Genomic DNA, 16,403 nt, shown 5'->3' on the forward strand with positions numbered 1-16,403 from the left:
CCATCCAGGGGACCTGGGCAAAGGGCTGTGGCCTGCCAGCTGAGGCAGGAGCTTGTTCCCCTCCTTGTGCTCGGGGGGAAGAAAGGAGAAGGTCCCACTGACCCCACAAGAGAGACGGAGAGCAGCCTGCAATCCTGGATTCCACGCCTGGGGCTCACTGCACCCTTGTTTTACTCTAGCCCTCCAAAGAGCTGTCTCTACAGCTCAGCATGGCCTGCTTCCACTCCGATCTCCTCCTGATCCTGTCCACCTGCCCATGCTTGATGGGGACAGATCCTGCCCTCCCATGTGTGGCTGATGGCGACAGATCCTGCCTTCCCATGTGTGCCTGCTGGGGACAGTGCTCGGGAAGGAGACGCTTCCCGCTGGCAGAGCTGGGGACTCCCACACTGCAGTGGGTGCCTGTGAGCCCCGGTCACACCGCAACAGCCAGCATGCCCCCCGTGTCACTGCAAGCTGCTGTCACCTCTCCTGCAGGAGGCTGTCTGGGTGCCTCTCATGAGGAAGCAGAAACTGCACACAAGTTTCAGTGAGGTTAGGGCTGATTTAGCACAGCTGCCCAGTCTCTCAGTCTCTCCCTGCAGCCACCCCACCGCCTCCACCATTTACAAAAACTCAGTTCCCCCCACCACTGGCCTCAAAACACAGCCAGGTCCCTGCTTGGAGCAGTTCTCAAAGACCCACACCAGCCCAGGCTTCCACCTTTCAGTTTCCCCCTTCTCAGGCCAGCAGGATGTTGTGTGCCTGGGAGGGAAGGCAGGGGACCCGGCAGCACAGCTGCCTGCACCGAGGCTGCCCTGAGCGGTCGGCACTGCAGCTCCCCAATTCTTGGGTGTGCCTTGACTCAAATGTACACACCCACTCTTTGCAGCACACCTGCAAAGGCAGAGCAGGACCTCAGGCGCTGGTGGGGAAACTGAGGCACGGGCGGGCTGTGGGCTTGCACGGCTGCACAGCAGAGCTGCCAGGAGGACCAGGATGTCCTGATCTGGAGCTGCCCGAGGAGCCCCAGCCCCTTCAGAAACCTTGAAGCCCCAGCAGCCCTGGCTGTGCAGATGTTGCAAGTCCTCCCTTTCGTCCCAGAACCGTCTCTGGGAAGAGCAGAAGCACAAGGCGGTGGCAGGGGAAGCGTCCGAACAATCGTGGCTTGTGCGGAGACGAAGAAAGGCCCTTCTTGTTGGCGGGTGCACTTGGGGTGAGGCCGGGGGCATCGCAGGATGGCACCCCAGGTACCCCAGCTGTGCCGACTCTCCAGCCCAACAGAGAGGGGGCTGTTGTGGGCCCAGCCCCGGCACAGGGTGTCACCGCCTGCCTTGGGTAGCAGGGATGCTCTCTCTTTGTGCCTGCTGGTTTCTGCTCTGCTGACCCGCTTTGCTCCCTCCGCCGACGCCATCCATCAGCTCTGGCAGCCCCGTCAATTCCAGGGCTCCGCGATGCCATTCCCCAGGGGGAAAAAAAGCACTTGTTTTTTTTTAAGGGAAAGGAGAAGTATTTTACCTCCCGGCAAGCTGCTAGGCTCCCTCCCTCCCCTCCTCAGAGACAGCTAATGCTCAACCCAGCCCAGGGACAGGGGCTCAGGATGTGCCTGGGCTTTTCATTCAGCCCAGCCCCAGCCTCCCCGCCAGCTGCCAGGGCTGGCGTACCTGGGCAGATGTGCAGTGTCCCCAGGGCAGATGTGCTCCAGCTCCCGGCCTGCCCCCGGGCCCTTGCTATTGCAGGTACCAGGCAGGCGGTGGCAGCCTGACCCGCAGCCCGCAGGCCCGGCAGGCAGGCCCGGGGGCGAGCAGCCATGCCAAGCTGGCAGGAGCCGGGGGAGATGGGCCTGGCCATGGCCAAACGCGGCCGGCCCTTCGCACGGCGCCTGAGCGGGGCCGGCTGCAGCGGCACAGCTCGGGAAGGCGTTATCGCAGATGTCCCCCGTCCTGCTCGCCAGCCTGGCAGGCGGCGGCAGGGATGAGCCAGGGACGCCAGGGCAGCCGCCAGCCGGGTCAGGCTCGGGAGGACGACACCGTAGCCGGGATGAGGACGGGGCTGGGTGCGTTCCCACCTCCGTCCCCAAAAGCCCTTCTCCAGGAGATGGTGGGTTTGAAGCGCACGCCGGCGGGGTGAAACCTCCAGCAATGCCCCGCGCCTGAGCGCTTGCCATGAGGCTGCAGCCCTGGAGACTACCTATAGCTGAGTGGTAGGAAAAAGCAGGATCCTGCGAGCAGCCTTCATCCCTTCCTCCCTGCCTCCCTGGGCCAGGGTCAGCCCTGCAGCACTGGACATTGCCCCAGCTCTCCCCAGCCCCAACTCACTGTCCCGAGATCCAGATGTGGGGCAGGGACCTGACCATTACCAGAGCTTTCTGCCTCTGCCCTGGCAATCCCACTTCGGCAGCAGAAACATCTGCCTCACCTCTTCAATCAATACTCAGCTCTTAATAGTCCTGACAATTCGCAAGAAAACAGGGGCATTAAACATTAATTATATCTATTTGGATTTAAAAAAATTTATTACTTGAGTTAATTATAGCTGGAGTTGTAAAAAGGTGCAGAGCAAGAGGCAATGCTGCTCTATGGGGCGAGTGGGGCTGAGCACCCGGGGCCATCCTGAGCAGTCGGCCGGGCAAGGATGGAGGGACGTACCCGCCATGAGCGCGGCCACCTGCCCAGCACACGGCTGGACCCTGTCCCTCGGGAAGGGGCTGCCACGGGAAGGGGCTGCACGGGGGCCACGCTGGCAGGGGGGTGCAGAGCCGGCGGCGGAGTCTCGGGGCGCACGGCAGGTACTCACTTAGCTGTTGTGCTGGCGGGACCTGGCCTGCCCCAGCCTGTGGGCTTCTAATTTACTGCTTTCCTTTTACCGTAAAACTGAAAGGGGAAGGTGCACCCTTTAATCACTGCCTCCGGGGCCCCGCCTGAAACCACACAGAGACCAAGCGAAGGCTAGGAGTTAATGCTCCTTCCGACACCTTTTTATGATTCATGGGCCTGACCTTGAGCCATAAACCGCTCAACCTCCCCGCCACACTGGCAGTATTTACAGCCTGCAGGGGCCACTGCACGCAGCCACCGATGCAGATCCGCAGCCAGGGCCGCGCACGCCGGCACAGGTACACAGCTGGGGATGCAACAGGTACACAGCCGGAGATGTGCCGGCTGGGACGGCTACGTGGCCGGGGATGCCCATGTGGGTGAGCAGCTGTGGATGGATCCTAACGCAGCACACGGAGATGGAGATGTACATAGTGCACTAGTGAATCCATGTTTATGCACACCCATACATGCACACAGAGGCATGCACAGGTAAATGCGCTAAGAAGCCCTCACCAGGGAGCGCCCACGGATGCACGTAACATGCACATTTGCATGTGGGGAGGTGTGTGCCCACACACCTATGGGCTGGGCATTTGCCCCCAAGCACTGGACCATGGTGAGGGGCTTTCTGCTTACTGCAGCAGGATGGAGGGACATGGCCCCACGGGGAAGGGGCCAGGCTGAGCTGGCACACGCCAGCCCTCCCAGCATCCTGCAGCATGGGTCGGAAGGAGCGCAGGCTGCTGACACACGAACCTCCTCGACGGCACTGCAGAGCCAGGTCATGGCATCAGGGTCCGTCCCGCTGCATCCCACCAGCCAGGCAGCCCCAGGTCTTGCTCCACAGATGAGACCCATGAAAGCCTACACTGGTCCAAACTGGCACAGGGTGAGGTCTACTGGTTAAAGCAAAGGGTGCCCCTCTGGATAGGCTCAGACCAGCCAGCTCCTTGCTTTATGCCTCAGTTTCCCCACTGCCACAGCAGGAAAAAATAATCCTGACCCATCGTGCTTGCACAGAGTTGGGAGGCTGAGCTTGTTAATGTTTGCGAAGTGGGTTTGGCTCCTGTGATAGAGCAAGCCAGAAATGTGAAGGTCATTATTAGTAGGATTAAAGCAATTTAACCCAGCAGTGAGGGGGTACAGGTGAACGTAGCAGCAGTGCTGTGCTCAGCAACAAATTGCACACACGCACAACCTCAAAGTAGTGATGAATGCTACGATTATGGCTCATTTTAGAAACATTAAGCAGAACTAGAGGGTTGCCGGAGTGCCCTCTAACACTTCTACCCCAAAAATACCCTCCCTGAAGGCAGACGGGACTGAGGTAGGCTGCTCCTGGAGGTATCCAGAGCCTGTACGAGCTGTCAGTGCCCACTCAGCACATGCACAAACCTCCCGGCACGGGCCCACGTGCATCACTTGCCAGCACAGAGGTCCTCACACACAGCCCGCCTGGTCCTCGCCAGGACCAGGACCATCTCCTCTGCCTCCATCAGGGGACCACGGCATCAGGCAACTTATCCAGAACAAAAATCTCCCTCTTTTTTTTTTAAGTTTGCACGTTGTCAAATTTTTTTCTTTCCTCCTTGCAAAACAAAGGAGGGAAAAAACATCCTTATCTCAGAAAGCAGAGTTCAGGAAAAAGCTATGGGTCTTTTGGACTCCGTGAGTCCCCATTGGTAGCCTCGCTTGTCACGGAGAATTTATCAGCCAAACACAGCGCTGGTATAATGTGCCATATAACTAGTGCATAAACAAACTTCAGCATGATAAATGCCCTGCTTTGAAGCCATAAAGTTATTAGCTAGTGGCTGTTAGCTACTGCTTAGCATGGGACATGCTCCTTCCGTTAACCCCTGGATGCCTCGTCCATGCTCAGAAGCCCAGGGAGATCTCTGGAGGGCACCTCCACGGAGCGGGAAAGCACGGAGGGACCTGGTGGGCAGGGATGCTTCTGCTGGCACTCATCTGGGCACTTTGTACTCACTGCAAGGAAAAGGGTGAAGACTGCGGGAGGGAAATGCTTGCCAAGAATGGGGCTCTGAAGGCTGGCACCCCCTCGCTGTCCTATTTGACGCCTTCAGCGGCTCCTCTCTCTCCCTCTGCCCCCCAAGAGGCAAATGCAGAGGGGAGCAGGGCCAGGGTGATATGTACGTACCCATGGCTCAGGCCTTCCTGGGCTGTACCCATTTCAGAGACGGGCTCAGACGGGGCTGGAGGAAGGCAGTCACCCCTCCAGCGCCCAGGCCACCTCCTTTAGATGAAGTGCTGCTGAGGACTCTGAAGCAAAAGCCCTAAATTTTTCTGGCAGCAGCCAGGCTGCGAGCTCCAGTGAGATGTTTAGAGTTCCCTCTGCTGCCTGCAGTGCACGGCTGCCTGCAGCTCCTGATGAGCACAGCCTCAGCAGAGGCTGGGAGATGCTGGAGAAGCACAGCCGTGCCCCAGGGCCAGCATCGCTGGCCATGAGCCGCTCAGCTAGAGATGGCTAACCAGCATCAGCAGAGCCCGCAGCCAGCAGTGCCAGGGCTCCCACCAGCACCAGACCTGGGGAGCACCCTCCACTGCGCAGGGCCAGGCTGTGACACCCATCAAGGTCCTCTGGTCCCCCAGGCCACCTCCTGCCCCCGTCCCATGCTTGGGTGCTGGACCGAGGCAGGGAGCTGGGCGTGCTGGGGATGGCAGCAGGTCTCTGGCGCTCAGCCCAAGGCACAGACGGGGTTACAAAGCAGCGTGGCAACTTCTTGGCCACACAGCCCGGAACCACGGAGCCGCAGTGGGAGATGCCGGTGGCCGGGAGCTAACTCCCATGCCTCTCCCAGTAAAATCATCCCTGCAAGGAGGCAGGAGATGTCTCAGCAGGGCCAGCTGGGGGGCAGTGGGACTCAGGGCTTCCTCAGCACCTGTTCCTCATTAGAAGCCCAGTGTTGAAGAAACTTGTAATTAGAGCCTTGAGTATTAATTAATCTCCATGACCCTCCTCTCATTCTCCTTTCCCTGCTCCCACAGCTCAGGAGGTCAGCCTGGATTATTAACACGTGCACGTAGAGGATGGCAAGCTCACTGAGCGGGTCAGCAGACCCTGGGCCGTGTCCCCGCGTTCAAAGCAGCCAAAGGTGCCCTGTCCCTCCCTGCCAGCATGGCATCCCTTCCCTGCTTCCTCTCCCTCATGGCTGGGCTTGGCTGGGGACACGTCCTACTCACTTGGGCACAATCAGCACCTTGGGGATGGCACTTAAATGGGTTGAAACATCCCAGAATGAGCAGAGCTGCTTTTACGCTAACTCTGCCTGCACAATCCCTTGCAGCATGGCTGAGCGCAGACCCCTGCATCCCAGGGGCTGGGCTGAGCCTCACTGGAGACAGCCTACCCTTGGAGACCTCCCAGCACGATGGAGTGCAGAGCAGCCAGCCCAGCCCAAAAACCACCACCGAGAGGTCTTTGGGCATCCCATCTCTGCTCATCCAGACCTTGCTTGGGTCTTCAAGAGCCTCGGCACTAAGAAGGCAGCCCTTGGGCATGGAGAGGACACGGAGACCTTTTGTGCAGCATGGCCCCTCCATCGCAGGACTGTCCATGCAGACTCAGCCACTTGGGGCACGGACACGGCTCCTGGGAAGGCCACGCTCCCTGGCAAGAAGCTGCCAGGCACAACCTGAGGACCAATGTGCTACAGAGAGCTGCCACAGAGCAAGAAAACAAGATATGAAATAAATCCAAACTTTTCTGACTCCCTGGTAACCACCAACTGCTTCCCTCATCTGATTTTTTCCCCCTTTTCTGCTGCAGCAATAAAAAGGGGAAAATCAACATCCAAATGATCTTGTTTATGGCGACTAAATAAGCTGCATGCGCTTAATCCGTTAGAGTTTAATGAATTTACGACTTGCTTTGGAATTTGACAAGGGCTGTAAAAGAGTAATTAACATTTATCAGTGTGTTTTTTTACACACACCCCGCCCTCCTCCCGTCTCCCTTCCCTCCTCCTGCCGCCTGTCGCAAAGCAGCACTGGGTATCGGGGGGAATATAAAAGTGATCAATTAATTCTTAATAATCTCAGGGAAAGATTGTAGAGTCACAGTATGAACTCAGGGAGTGTCAATAAATGTGCCAAAGGTTGGTCCCCCCCTTCCTGGGGCTGCTGCAGAAGAATGTGGGCAGCCAGGGAGGGGACGGAGCTGTGGGGCTGGCGCTTTGGTGGAGCAGCCCTGCACCCCTTTCCTTCTCCGTCACACTCCACCGGCCTTCAGAGCAGCTGTCACCGACACGGTGTCCTCTGGGACAGGAGGAGAGCGAGCAGGGGGCTGGTGGTAAGCGGGGTCCCCATCTAACGCAGCAGCGGTGGCGATTTGGAAACGCAACCCCAGTCGCTCCCTGTGCCAGCCGATAGCTCCGGCCTGATAGACCTGAACCTGTTGAGAGTGACCCCAAATCCTCACCTCCACGACCGCGGGGCAGCCGAACATCTGCTTAGAGGGAGAGTGCAGCCAGCGGCGCTGGCACCTGCGCCGGCCCTGCTGTCACCCCGCTGTCACTCGGCACAGGCGGCTGCCGCTGTTTCAGCTCTATTAGTCACGAGGGGACGTCAGTGCTGACCCCTGAGACAAGCGAGGGGGCCCACACCTCGCTTGTGCCTGGCCCTCCCAGCCGCTCAGATGCCGTGGAGCGGGGCTGGAAGCAGGGATGCAATGTGGGGGCTGTGGGGGGAAGAGCCCAGGCTCCCCTGCCACCAGTCCCGGGGCAGGCTGAACGTCATCTAAGGATCCCAGGGGATTTCTGTGCTGGGAGCCCAGCGTGCCCTGCCCTGGGCCACCTCCCTTGGCAGCCCTGGGGAGCAAAGCCAGAAGGAGCCGCAGCCATCACCCTCCCAGTAGGTAGGACACGTCCCCTGCTGCTGTGACCATAGTGTCCTGCCGCCAGCAGTGGCCGTCACAGGCACGTGTGTGCAGGGAAGCCTGCACGCCTGGGCATCCATGGGGGAAGAGAGGGGTCAGCGCTCCTGGGGGGCAGCAGGCTCCGTGAAGGAGACAGAGAAGCATCTGGGCTCGGCTGTGGGGCAGAGGGTCCTGGAGACCCACAAACAAAAGCTCAGGATGATAAATCCTTGGAGGTTTGAGACTGTCCGGGGATCTGCTCTGGACAGAAACAAATTCTCCCTGTCGAACATAATGGCCCAGAAATAAGCAATGAGGCAGGGATGGAGAGGGCTGGACCCAGGGGGTCTGGAAAATCTCTGCCCAGCCCCATGCCGAGCACTGGAGGGGGTGAGGGGTGGAGGCAGCGATACCCTCCCGGCAGGCTGGGACCCCCGCGCCTGGGACCCCCGTGCCGGGCACACACCCGCTGGCTGGGTGGGGCAGACTTGGGATTTCTTGCCAGGCAGGAGTTATTCAAGCCAGCCCTAGCAGGGGAAGTGCAGGACAGGCAGGGAAGAGAAGGGGAAAGTAATGGTATGAACTTGCCTTCATTTTACCTGAACTATGGCTTGAGGCCAGCTGGCCGGCATGGGCTGCGGGGTCGGGCAAGGAGCAGAGCCCGGTGGGGAGTGGGGCTGAGCCCCCATGCAGGGCGAGGAGGTGAGGGAGGGGGGCTGCAGCGGAGGCACTCTGCATGGCCAAATTATTGGAGAGCACCAGCTCCCAGCAGCCTCGGAGCGAGGGTCTCGGACCCTGGGCAGGCTTGTCGTGCTGGGGGCTGCACAAAAGTCTGCCCATCCTGCACACGCGCGTCTCGGCGGGAGAAATGGAGGCACAGGGAGGGGTTCCAGGCCAGCAGGACTGGTCCCAGCACACCAACATCTGCCCTGCTCACTAGGCAGCAGGTCTGCGTCTCCATTGCACGAGTGCCGCAGCAACATTCATAGCCAAGGCTCCCAAAATCGCTCAGGGACCACTCGCTGGTGCCAGCTGCCCTGCCTCATGCTCAGAGTGCGGTGCTCCCGCGGCGCTCCGCGTTGCCGTCCAGGCTCCACCACAGACCCCCCGCGTGGCCTCAGGACCCCTCCTCTGCCACGGAGGAGAGGATGCTGCGGGGCGGTTAGGGGGCAGAGAGGGGGCTGCGCTCCCCGCGGCCTGCGCTGGCTCAGCTGCTCCCGTGTCAGCCTGTCCAAACAGCACCTCCTCCCGCGGAGCCCTCACGCCGGGGGTCGGCAGCTCAGCATCTCTGGGATTTGTCACGGTATCGCCGGAGTTATCAAAAAGCAGCTTGGACCAGGCATCCCAAAGGGTTGGGTCAACCAGACCCAACAACACCCAGCTGCCAGGAAAGCAGCTTCTGGGGCTGAGGACATGGATGGGACTCAGGTGGCATTGGGCTGGTCCTCCCTGGCCATCGACTCCCTGCCTCACACCGGGCACGTGGCTTCACCTCCGTGCAAGGCTGGAACCTCCCGCCCACACCCTGGTGCGTGCGGCCGTGCTCAGTAGTGAGGGAGCAAGGCCGTGATGGGGCAACGCTTGGCCAACGCTCGCTGCTTTGCAGCGGCACTAATGGATCGGAGACAGCCCAGCCGTGCCCTCGCCTCGCTCCGCTCGGGCGCTGCTGACGGTCGTAACAAAGAGCATTTATCCAGCTGCATTCCCAGTTTCTCCCTCTTTCCATTTCCCTTTTCTGTCACTCAGGTGTGACAATTTTAATACCCATAAATAATAAGGCGGATGGTAAGCATAACAGTACGTGCAGCCTGTGTTGGCTTTTCTCCATCTGCGGGAGACCTTGGGTCACACTTCAGACGGCGGAAGGGTTAGAAGGAGTTAACAGGAGACTCCCAGATCCCCTAAGCATCTTGCCCAGGGCCTTAAGCCCATAAGCAGTGGCGCTGAAGATGATTTTAAGCCATGATTATAAGAAATCTATTGATCTTTTGGACTTTATAATGACAGATTAACCATTTTAATAAAACACCTATTAATCATGCATTAACCCTTCTCAGCTATTTGTACATTGAATACCAAATTGACAAGGGTGTTGGGATTTCTAGGAGGCTTTTTGGAGGGGGAGGAAGGGGAGGTTTCTTTAGGTAACAACAACAACAAGAAGAAAATAATGTAAACTTACAGAGGGGGAGAGTTAAAATCATACGATGAGTGGCAGTTGCAGACGCCTGGGGCCCTCTTTGGTTGTTGCTTCTATCTGGCAATCAATTGACAAGAAATTGAGATTATGAAACATTGCGCCTGTGATCAAAGGAGGCGGGCATCCTTCCCCCATCTGAGGCCAGATCTCCACTCCCCCACGGGAACCAACGACGGCGAACATCAGCGACTTGGCCTTTGGCAGGCACCGGCCAAGGTAACGCCGACACGACTTTTAGCGTGAACGCGTCCACCAGCCCCACAGGTCTTTATGGCAAACTCTGAGCAAGGATGCAACGTCCTAAAGGCGGATCCTACTGGAGCATCTAGGTGCCCGTGACTTTTTTTTGGAGAGACTTGCCTCTGAGAGCGAGCCATCCGAGAGGCAGAGGAAAAAGAAGGGGAACTGGGGAAAGCAAGCACTCCACCAGCTCAGGCCAGCTGGGAATGGGCACAGGCTGCTCACCCCCTCTCCCTGCCCGCCCTTGAAACCCACAGCACCGGCATGGGACAGTCCAGCTTGCGGGCCGGCACAGCCCGGGGGCCTCTTGTGTAAGCGCTGGGGAGGGGGCAGGCGCCGCTTCCTCCTGCCCCAGCCGTTGCAGCCTCAGAAACCACCAAGTCCCCGGTGCGTTAGGAACCGCCTGGAGGCCGGAGCTTCCTGCAGGTGCCCCGCGCTCATGAATCACACCTTGTCAGGGCTTGGGGTGCCCAACGGCCAGGCGACCGCCGAGATGCCCGGGGAGCCCTGCCCCGGGATGCACCCGCCTCCCCACCACACCATCCCAGCCAGGCGAGGGTTAAGCAGGCATTAATCATGCTGTTTGAGAGACGTTTCAAAGCCTCTTCCAAATATTATAAAAAATGTCTTTAATCATCTAATAGCGCAAACTCCGCTCATGATGGATGGAGAGAAGTCGCCTCTCTCCTCCTGATCCTAACAGATGAGGCTGAAGAGCTGCTGCTCCGGGGGGGGGGAAGTTGGGGAGGGGGCTGGGGGAAGAGAAGGACATTTCTCAACCTCCCACCAGAGCAGTTATAAATATGAGGTCATACAGCAAGAGATGATAACGCATTAAGGGCTCTTGAGATATTAGTCTGTCAGCCTCGTTAGACACAGCCTATTTGGGGCTGACTGCATAATTAGAGGCTGGGGTACCCATAACTCATTGGTGTTTATATGGTAGGAAGGGGCTACACTCCCCATCACCCTCTGCACTCTGAGAAGTCATCTTCAGCAGGCATCAAATCCCACTCCCCGCTGCAAAAATAATCCTCCTCTCCCCAGGAATAACTGTACCCGCTCCCCACCTCCTGCCCTTCCAGCAGCCCCGAGCCCACTGCGTGCTCAGTGCACCCACCCTCACCTCTCCCCTCCCTGCGGGTGGGAAATGGGCTTATGGAGGTGAATGACTTGCCCAGGGCGCCCCAAGGTAGTTTGTGACCAAGCAGAGAGGTCCTGGCTCCCAGTACCCTGCCCATGGGATGACTTGCTGGGGAACAGCCCCCCCACAAGGGACTGCATCCCCTGAGCACCCCCAAGCAGCCTCCACAGCAGGTTTGGCCCTCCTGCACCCTTCTGCCTTTCCAGGGAATAGCTCCACGTTGGGCTGGAAACACCGTGGGAGGTGGATATACCCAAAGATGGCCCTGGGGAATCCTGAGCAGAAATGAGTCCAGGGAAAGGCAAAAAATATGCAAGCACCCCAGGACAGCTTGTCACTCCTGCCCTGCTGTGAGCATCCCCCGCTCCTGACCTGCTGTCCCTCACCTGCAACGTGCAGCAGGGACCCCCTTCTAGTCCCGCACGCTGTCCTGCGTGGGCAATCCCCAACAGACAGGGCAGAGCTCCCCCAGTGCGGCTTCTGGGCGCTGCTGGTCTGCACCAGGGGCCGGGGGCACTGAGCGTGGGGCAGCCAGGGACCCCATGCTCGGTGGGGAACCTGGAGAGGAGCTGGGCTTTCCAGGTCCCCTCCGCTTTCTCTTCTCAGTTCTGCCTAGGTGGCGGTGAGCACCGACACAAAAGGGCACTTCCCAACCAACCCAGCCAAAAAATTGAACAAGTGAAACAGGGAAGGGAGCGTTTCCCTTCTGCAACCGTGCAAAGCGAGGGCACCACAAGAGCCGGCTCCTGCTCGAAAGGGAACAGAGAGGGAGCAGCAAGCAGGGGGGAGGCAGGCGAGAGCCAAACCGAGCCCCATGCACCCAGCGGAGCTGGCTTTGCAGCCCGAGCCTTCCCAGCAGCATGTCCCTGTAACTCCTCCTGCCCTGTGGCAGGTGGGAAAATGAAGGCACCTGGAAGAGCAGGGACATCAACGTGAAAAACAAGAGCCCTCACTGCGGGGACTGCCCTGACACGACCAAAGTCCCCAACATGGCCACCCAGTGCCTCATCCCCTCTCCCTGCTTGCCCGCCGCAGCCGGGGAGGGGGCAAGGGGTCCGCGGAGGAGGGGGCAACCCCATGGCTTCCCAGGCTGAGGTAGGATAATGAATCCTGATGGGGGAAGTGACCTTTTCCAAATGCCACATGTCATTGGATTTTATATCACACCAGGACAATGTGCCATGGGTATTAAAATCGTTTTTCCAATAGAAGTGTGTGTGTATGTGTGTGTCAGAGAAAGATGTGAGAAAAATAAAATTAAGATGTGAAAATGAGGCTGCTTCTAAACATGGCCTTTAGAAAAGACTTAGGTCCTCGCAGAGCAGGACTGACAGAGACGACCCACGCCCTTTGCTCCCGAGATCAAGGATGATTTTGTCAGGGGTATATGACTTGTCCAAACCCCATGACAGAGCTAGGGAAAAAAAGCTCCGGAGTCCTGATCCCCATTTCTAAAGGCTTGCAAAGACTTTCACCTCTCCAGTGTCCCCTCTGCCGTGGGGGGACACCTCCAGGGCTGCGCCTGCCCACTGAAGCACGTACAGATGAGCGTGGAGCACAGAACACCTTGCACGTGTGCTCCTGGACACCCACGGGTGTTAGTCCAGGCTGTGCAGGTGGAGAAAGCAAAGTCCTACATGACAGCCAACGCCAAGTTACTCAGCCTCACCTGGCCTTCAAAGCAGCCCATACCCCTGTGGGCCAGCCCAGAGATGTGTGTGGAGCATCCACAGAGTTACCAACGCACAGGGGTACGGACACCCCCCATATATGGCAGGATACATTCCCATGTGAAAACACAATGTAAAAAGGGAGGCGCTGGAAGCCAAATTCACTTGAACTCCAGCCTGTTCCCTCAATCTGCAGGGCAATTGTCCGGCTGAAATAACAACTCTAGGACAAAAAAAAAAAAAAGGGACAAGCTGTGTTTGTTTATTCAGCTTCTTTCTCCCCCTCTCTTCTCGACAATGCCCTGACACCGTGTCCTGCCGCGCCGGGGCTGCAACCCCAACGGGCTAAATTTATCCCAGCTGGAGCCCTGTTTACAAGCCTTGTCCTGTTTACAGCATGGTCCATCCTGCCCAGGACAAGGCAGTGGCCATTCCCGGGGTGGACGGTCCGTGTCTCCCCCTCCTCGGCCTCTGCCATGCGCAGGCTGCCTGTGTGGTCCCTGGAAAGATGCCTGATGCCCCACGCTCTCCGTGTGTTTGCACACAGGACACCTTGTGGCCTCCTGTCCATCTGGGAGGCTATGAGGAGATGTGGGCTTGCACAGGCTGCTGCTTGCCCAGTGTGGCTCGGTGGTGGCCCAGATGGCCACAGCCTCCATCAGTGGTGGCTGGTGGCACACCGTCACCCAGGAAAACATTGGCTGCAAGCTCAGCAGTGAGGGTGCAGCACTCCCCATGAGAAACCAACTGGCCAGGGACAACCATGCTCCACCACGAAGGCATTAATAGAGCTGCACACCCCACGCAAACACGTGTGGGTGCTTTGCTCCACACGCTTCCACAGGCTCAGATTGTCGTGCACCTATTCTCGTCCCCATGATGGGCTCATATGGGCTGGGAGGACAGAGCTGGCAGGAGCTCAGCCCCCTCTTCCACCCAGTGACAGAACTGGATGTCACACTAGGGGTCTGAATGGTTGAGCCTGGCTGAGCCCTATGGGTCAATGGCTTTGTGAATATACATTAGACACGGGGGATGTGGCTGAGGGGTGCTCACTACCAGCACCCCGCCTTGCGCTCTTCCTGCGCCAATTCCCATCTCTGGTGGGATGCACCAGCCACAGCCTGCCGGGGAGCGATGGAAGCTCACCTGGCTGCCCCCCAGCATGGGGGTCTCCTGCAGTCCCAGGCTGCCTCACCCACAGTAGCTGCCTTCAGCAGGGCTCACTTGGCAACATCCGGGCTCTTATTTGCTGTTTAATGAGTCCCAACCCATGAAAGCTTTTCATTAACCCTTTGGCTTGCTGTCAGCATTGGCCACCGGTTTGCAGAGGCTGGGAATCACAAGAGTGGTTTCGGGGGTGACTGCAGATCCTCACCTATGAGCCCGTGTCCCACCTTGTGCCCTGCCACCCCTTCCCTGCCTGTGCCTGGTCTCAGTGGCTGCAGAGGGGACACCAGCACCCTGCGGATGTGAAACAAAGCAGCTGGTCCCATGTTCCCTCAGTCTCCCTCATCAGGGGCAGCTAACAGAGATTCACCTTCATCTCTGGTGGCAGGGCCATTGCTCAGCAGTGATGGATCCCTCTTTGCACCTGCTCGCAGCTGCATGTACTTAGGCTTAATGAGTGAGCAACCTCCTGGCGTGCTGACGATGCAGTCCTCTTCCACATGGTCCTGGTCCAAACCACTGCCTGCTGTTGCCTTGGGAAGCCTCCTGCTTGAAACCAAGAGCTCTGGATCACATCCCGTGGTAAGGGACACCTTGCGTGCACATGGAGGGGAAAGAAGGATCTTGCAGAGAGACCCTGACCTACATTTAGCTCCCAAACTGGATGAGGGGCTCAAATCTCTGTGCCTGACACTGCCTCTGTGCAAGGAAGGGTCCAAGAGCAGCTGAGGCTGGATCAAGGCTCCAGTTGCTGCACGAGGTCCCCAGCTGCGGGTGCAGGAGCAGGAGAGCAGGAGCAGGAGAGAGAGCTACTAAGGCTTTCCTGTTGCTCAAGTTTTCTGGAGACAAGCAAACTGTCCAGAGCAATGCCCATGGTGGCACCATCACGGTGTAGCAGAGCAGCATCCATCTTCCAAATGCCTCCTCATCCCTCGCTGCTCACACCTACCTCACTTCTTGCCTCTAGCCCAATTTGGGGTTTGTTTGTACCCTGGGCGGGGGGAAGCCTTTCTGCGCTGTGCGCCTCAGATCATACCACCTGGTGAAGAAGAAGCTCCAGGGAGAGCAGAAGAGGGGTTGTCCACCCCTGCCCAGCTCCTTGACCAGAGTTTCGGATGTGGCCTGTGCAGGATTGTGGGTGGGGGTGAATTTGAGCATAAAGGCTTGTCTACCTGAAGTACTGCTCCCGAGAAACCCCCCATACTGGGCATTTCTTATTCCAAAAATAATAGCTTGCTCAAGCTCGCCAGACCCCCTTTCACTCTGAAATACAAACGGAGCTTTTGGGGAATATTTGGCCAGTCTGAAAATCACCTCCAGCCTTCATTCATGCTCACTTCCAAGTACAGGCAGGACATTAAGGGAAGGGCTAATGGAATGGCACATCTGCGCACAAACATGTACGTGTGTGCTCCTCACACGTGTGGCTCCTCATCTCCGGAAGAAGATCTTCTCGTCAGGAAGTCACGGCCCTGATTACTTTGTCTTCCACGTTTAAGAACATCCCTAACTGCTCCTTGGATGGCTCAATTAGTAAAGTGAATATATTATATAAAGTCTAAAAGATTAAACTATCATAGGCAGCCCATAATTTCATGAAGAAGTCAGGGGAGCATATCCCTCTTATTAACTCTATAACAAATGTGATGAAAATGTTCAAATAGAATGTTAATGCAATGTTACGTGTAATTTTCCCAGGCGATTTTCTGCTGAAATATTTCTTTATTAATAGTAATTGAGGGTATAAATTATGAATGAGGCGATTTTCTCCTTTCACTGGGAAAGACGTACTAATGGCAATAATTCTTTATAATAATTTTTTGGGGGGAGAATGGGGAGGGAGCTGGGGTGAGGGGTTTAAAGAAAAAAAAATCTTTAAAGGGATTGCAAAATATATAGACTAGCAGCGCATGTTTTATTGCAGGGCAGTGTATTTTATATCCGTGTGCTGGGCATCAGTCCTGTGTGGGGCTGTACTGCGTGTGCACTGCGAGGTTCGGGCGTCTGGCGAAGGCAATTTCCTCGCTCCTTCTCTATTCTGCACGTGTGTAAAGCCCCACGTCAGGAGAGGGGAGTACGACAGCACCGACGCTGTGGGTCTGCAAATGCTGGATTCCTCTTCCCATTTCATTCTCTAAGGGAAAGATGGGCAGTAACCACACTACGAGCTACAGGCACTTTTGGTTAGTAGATGGGTACTCAAGGATGAGCAGCTTAGTGGTACAGGCTCTTGCCAATTTAATGCAGACTCTGACACCTTTCCATGTCCCACCACAACCAAAGGCACTTCTTTGCACTTCTGTTG

General features: G+C 57.4%; 1 protein-coding gene across 3 annotated transcripts in view; it reads right to left on the reverse strand.

Annotated features, from left to right (window-relative positions):
* The window catches only part of RNF220 (ring finger protein 220), a 225,286-nt gene that overhangs the window by 127,366 nt on the left and 81,517 nt on the right, over window positions 1–16,403 (reverse strand). The window contains exon 2 of one of the 3 annotated variants that reach the window (XM_072866890.1): window positions 9,857–9,931. The exons of the other annotated variants lie outside the window; for them this stretch is intronic. Coding sequence (XP_072722991.1) covers window positions 9,857–9,931 — 75 coding nt within the window. The remainder of the gene's footprint in view (window positions 1–9,856; window positions 9,932–16,403) is intronic. 3 annotated transcript variants of the gene reach the window in all.

The sequence above is a fragment of the Ciconia boyciana genome, chromosome 7 (assembly GCF_034638445.1).
Source record: "Ciconia boyciana chromosome 7, ASM3463844v1, whole genome shotgun sequence".
NCBI classification, from domain to species: Eukaryota; Metazoa; Chordata; class Aves; order Ciconiiformes; family Ciconiidae; genus Ciconia; species Ciconia boyciana.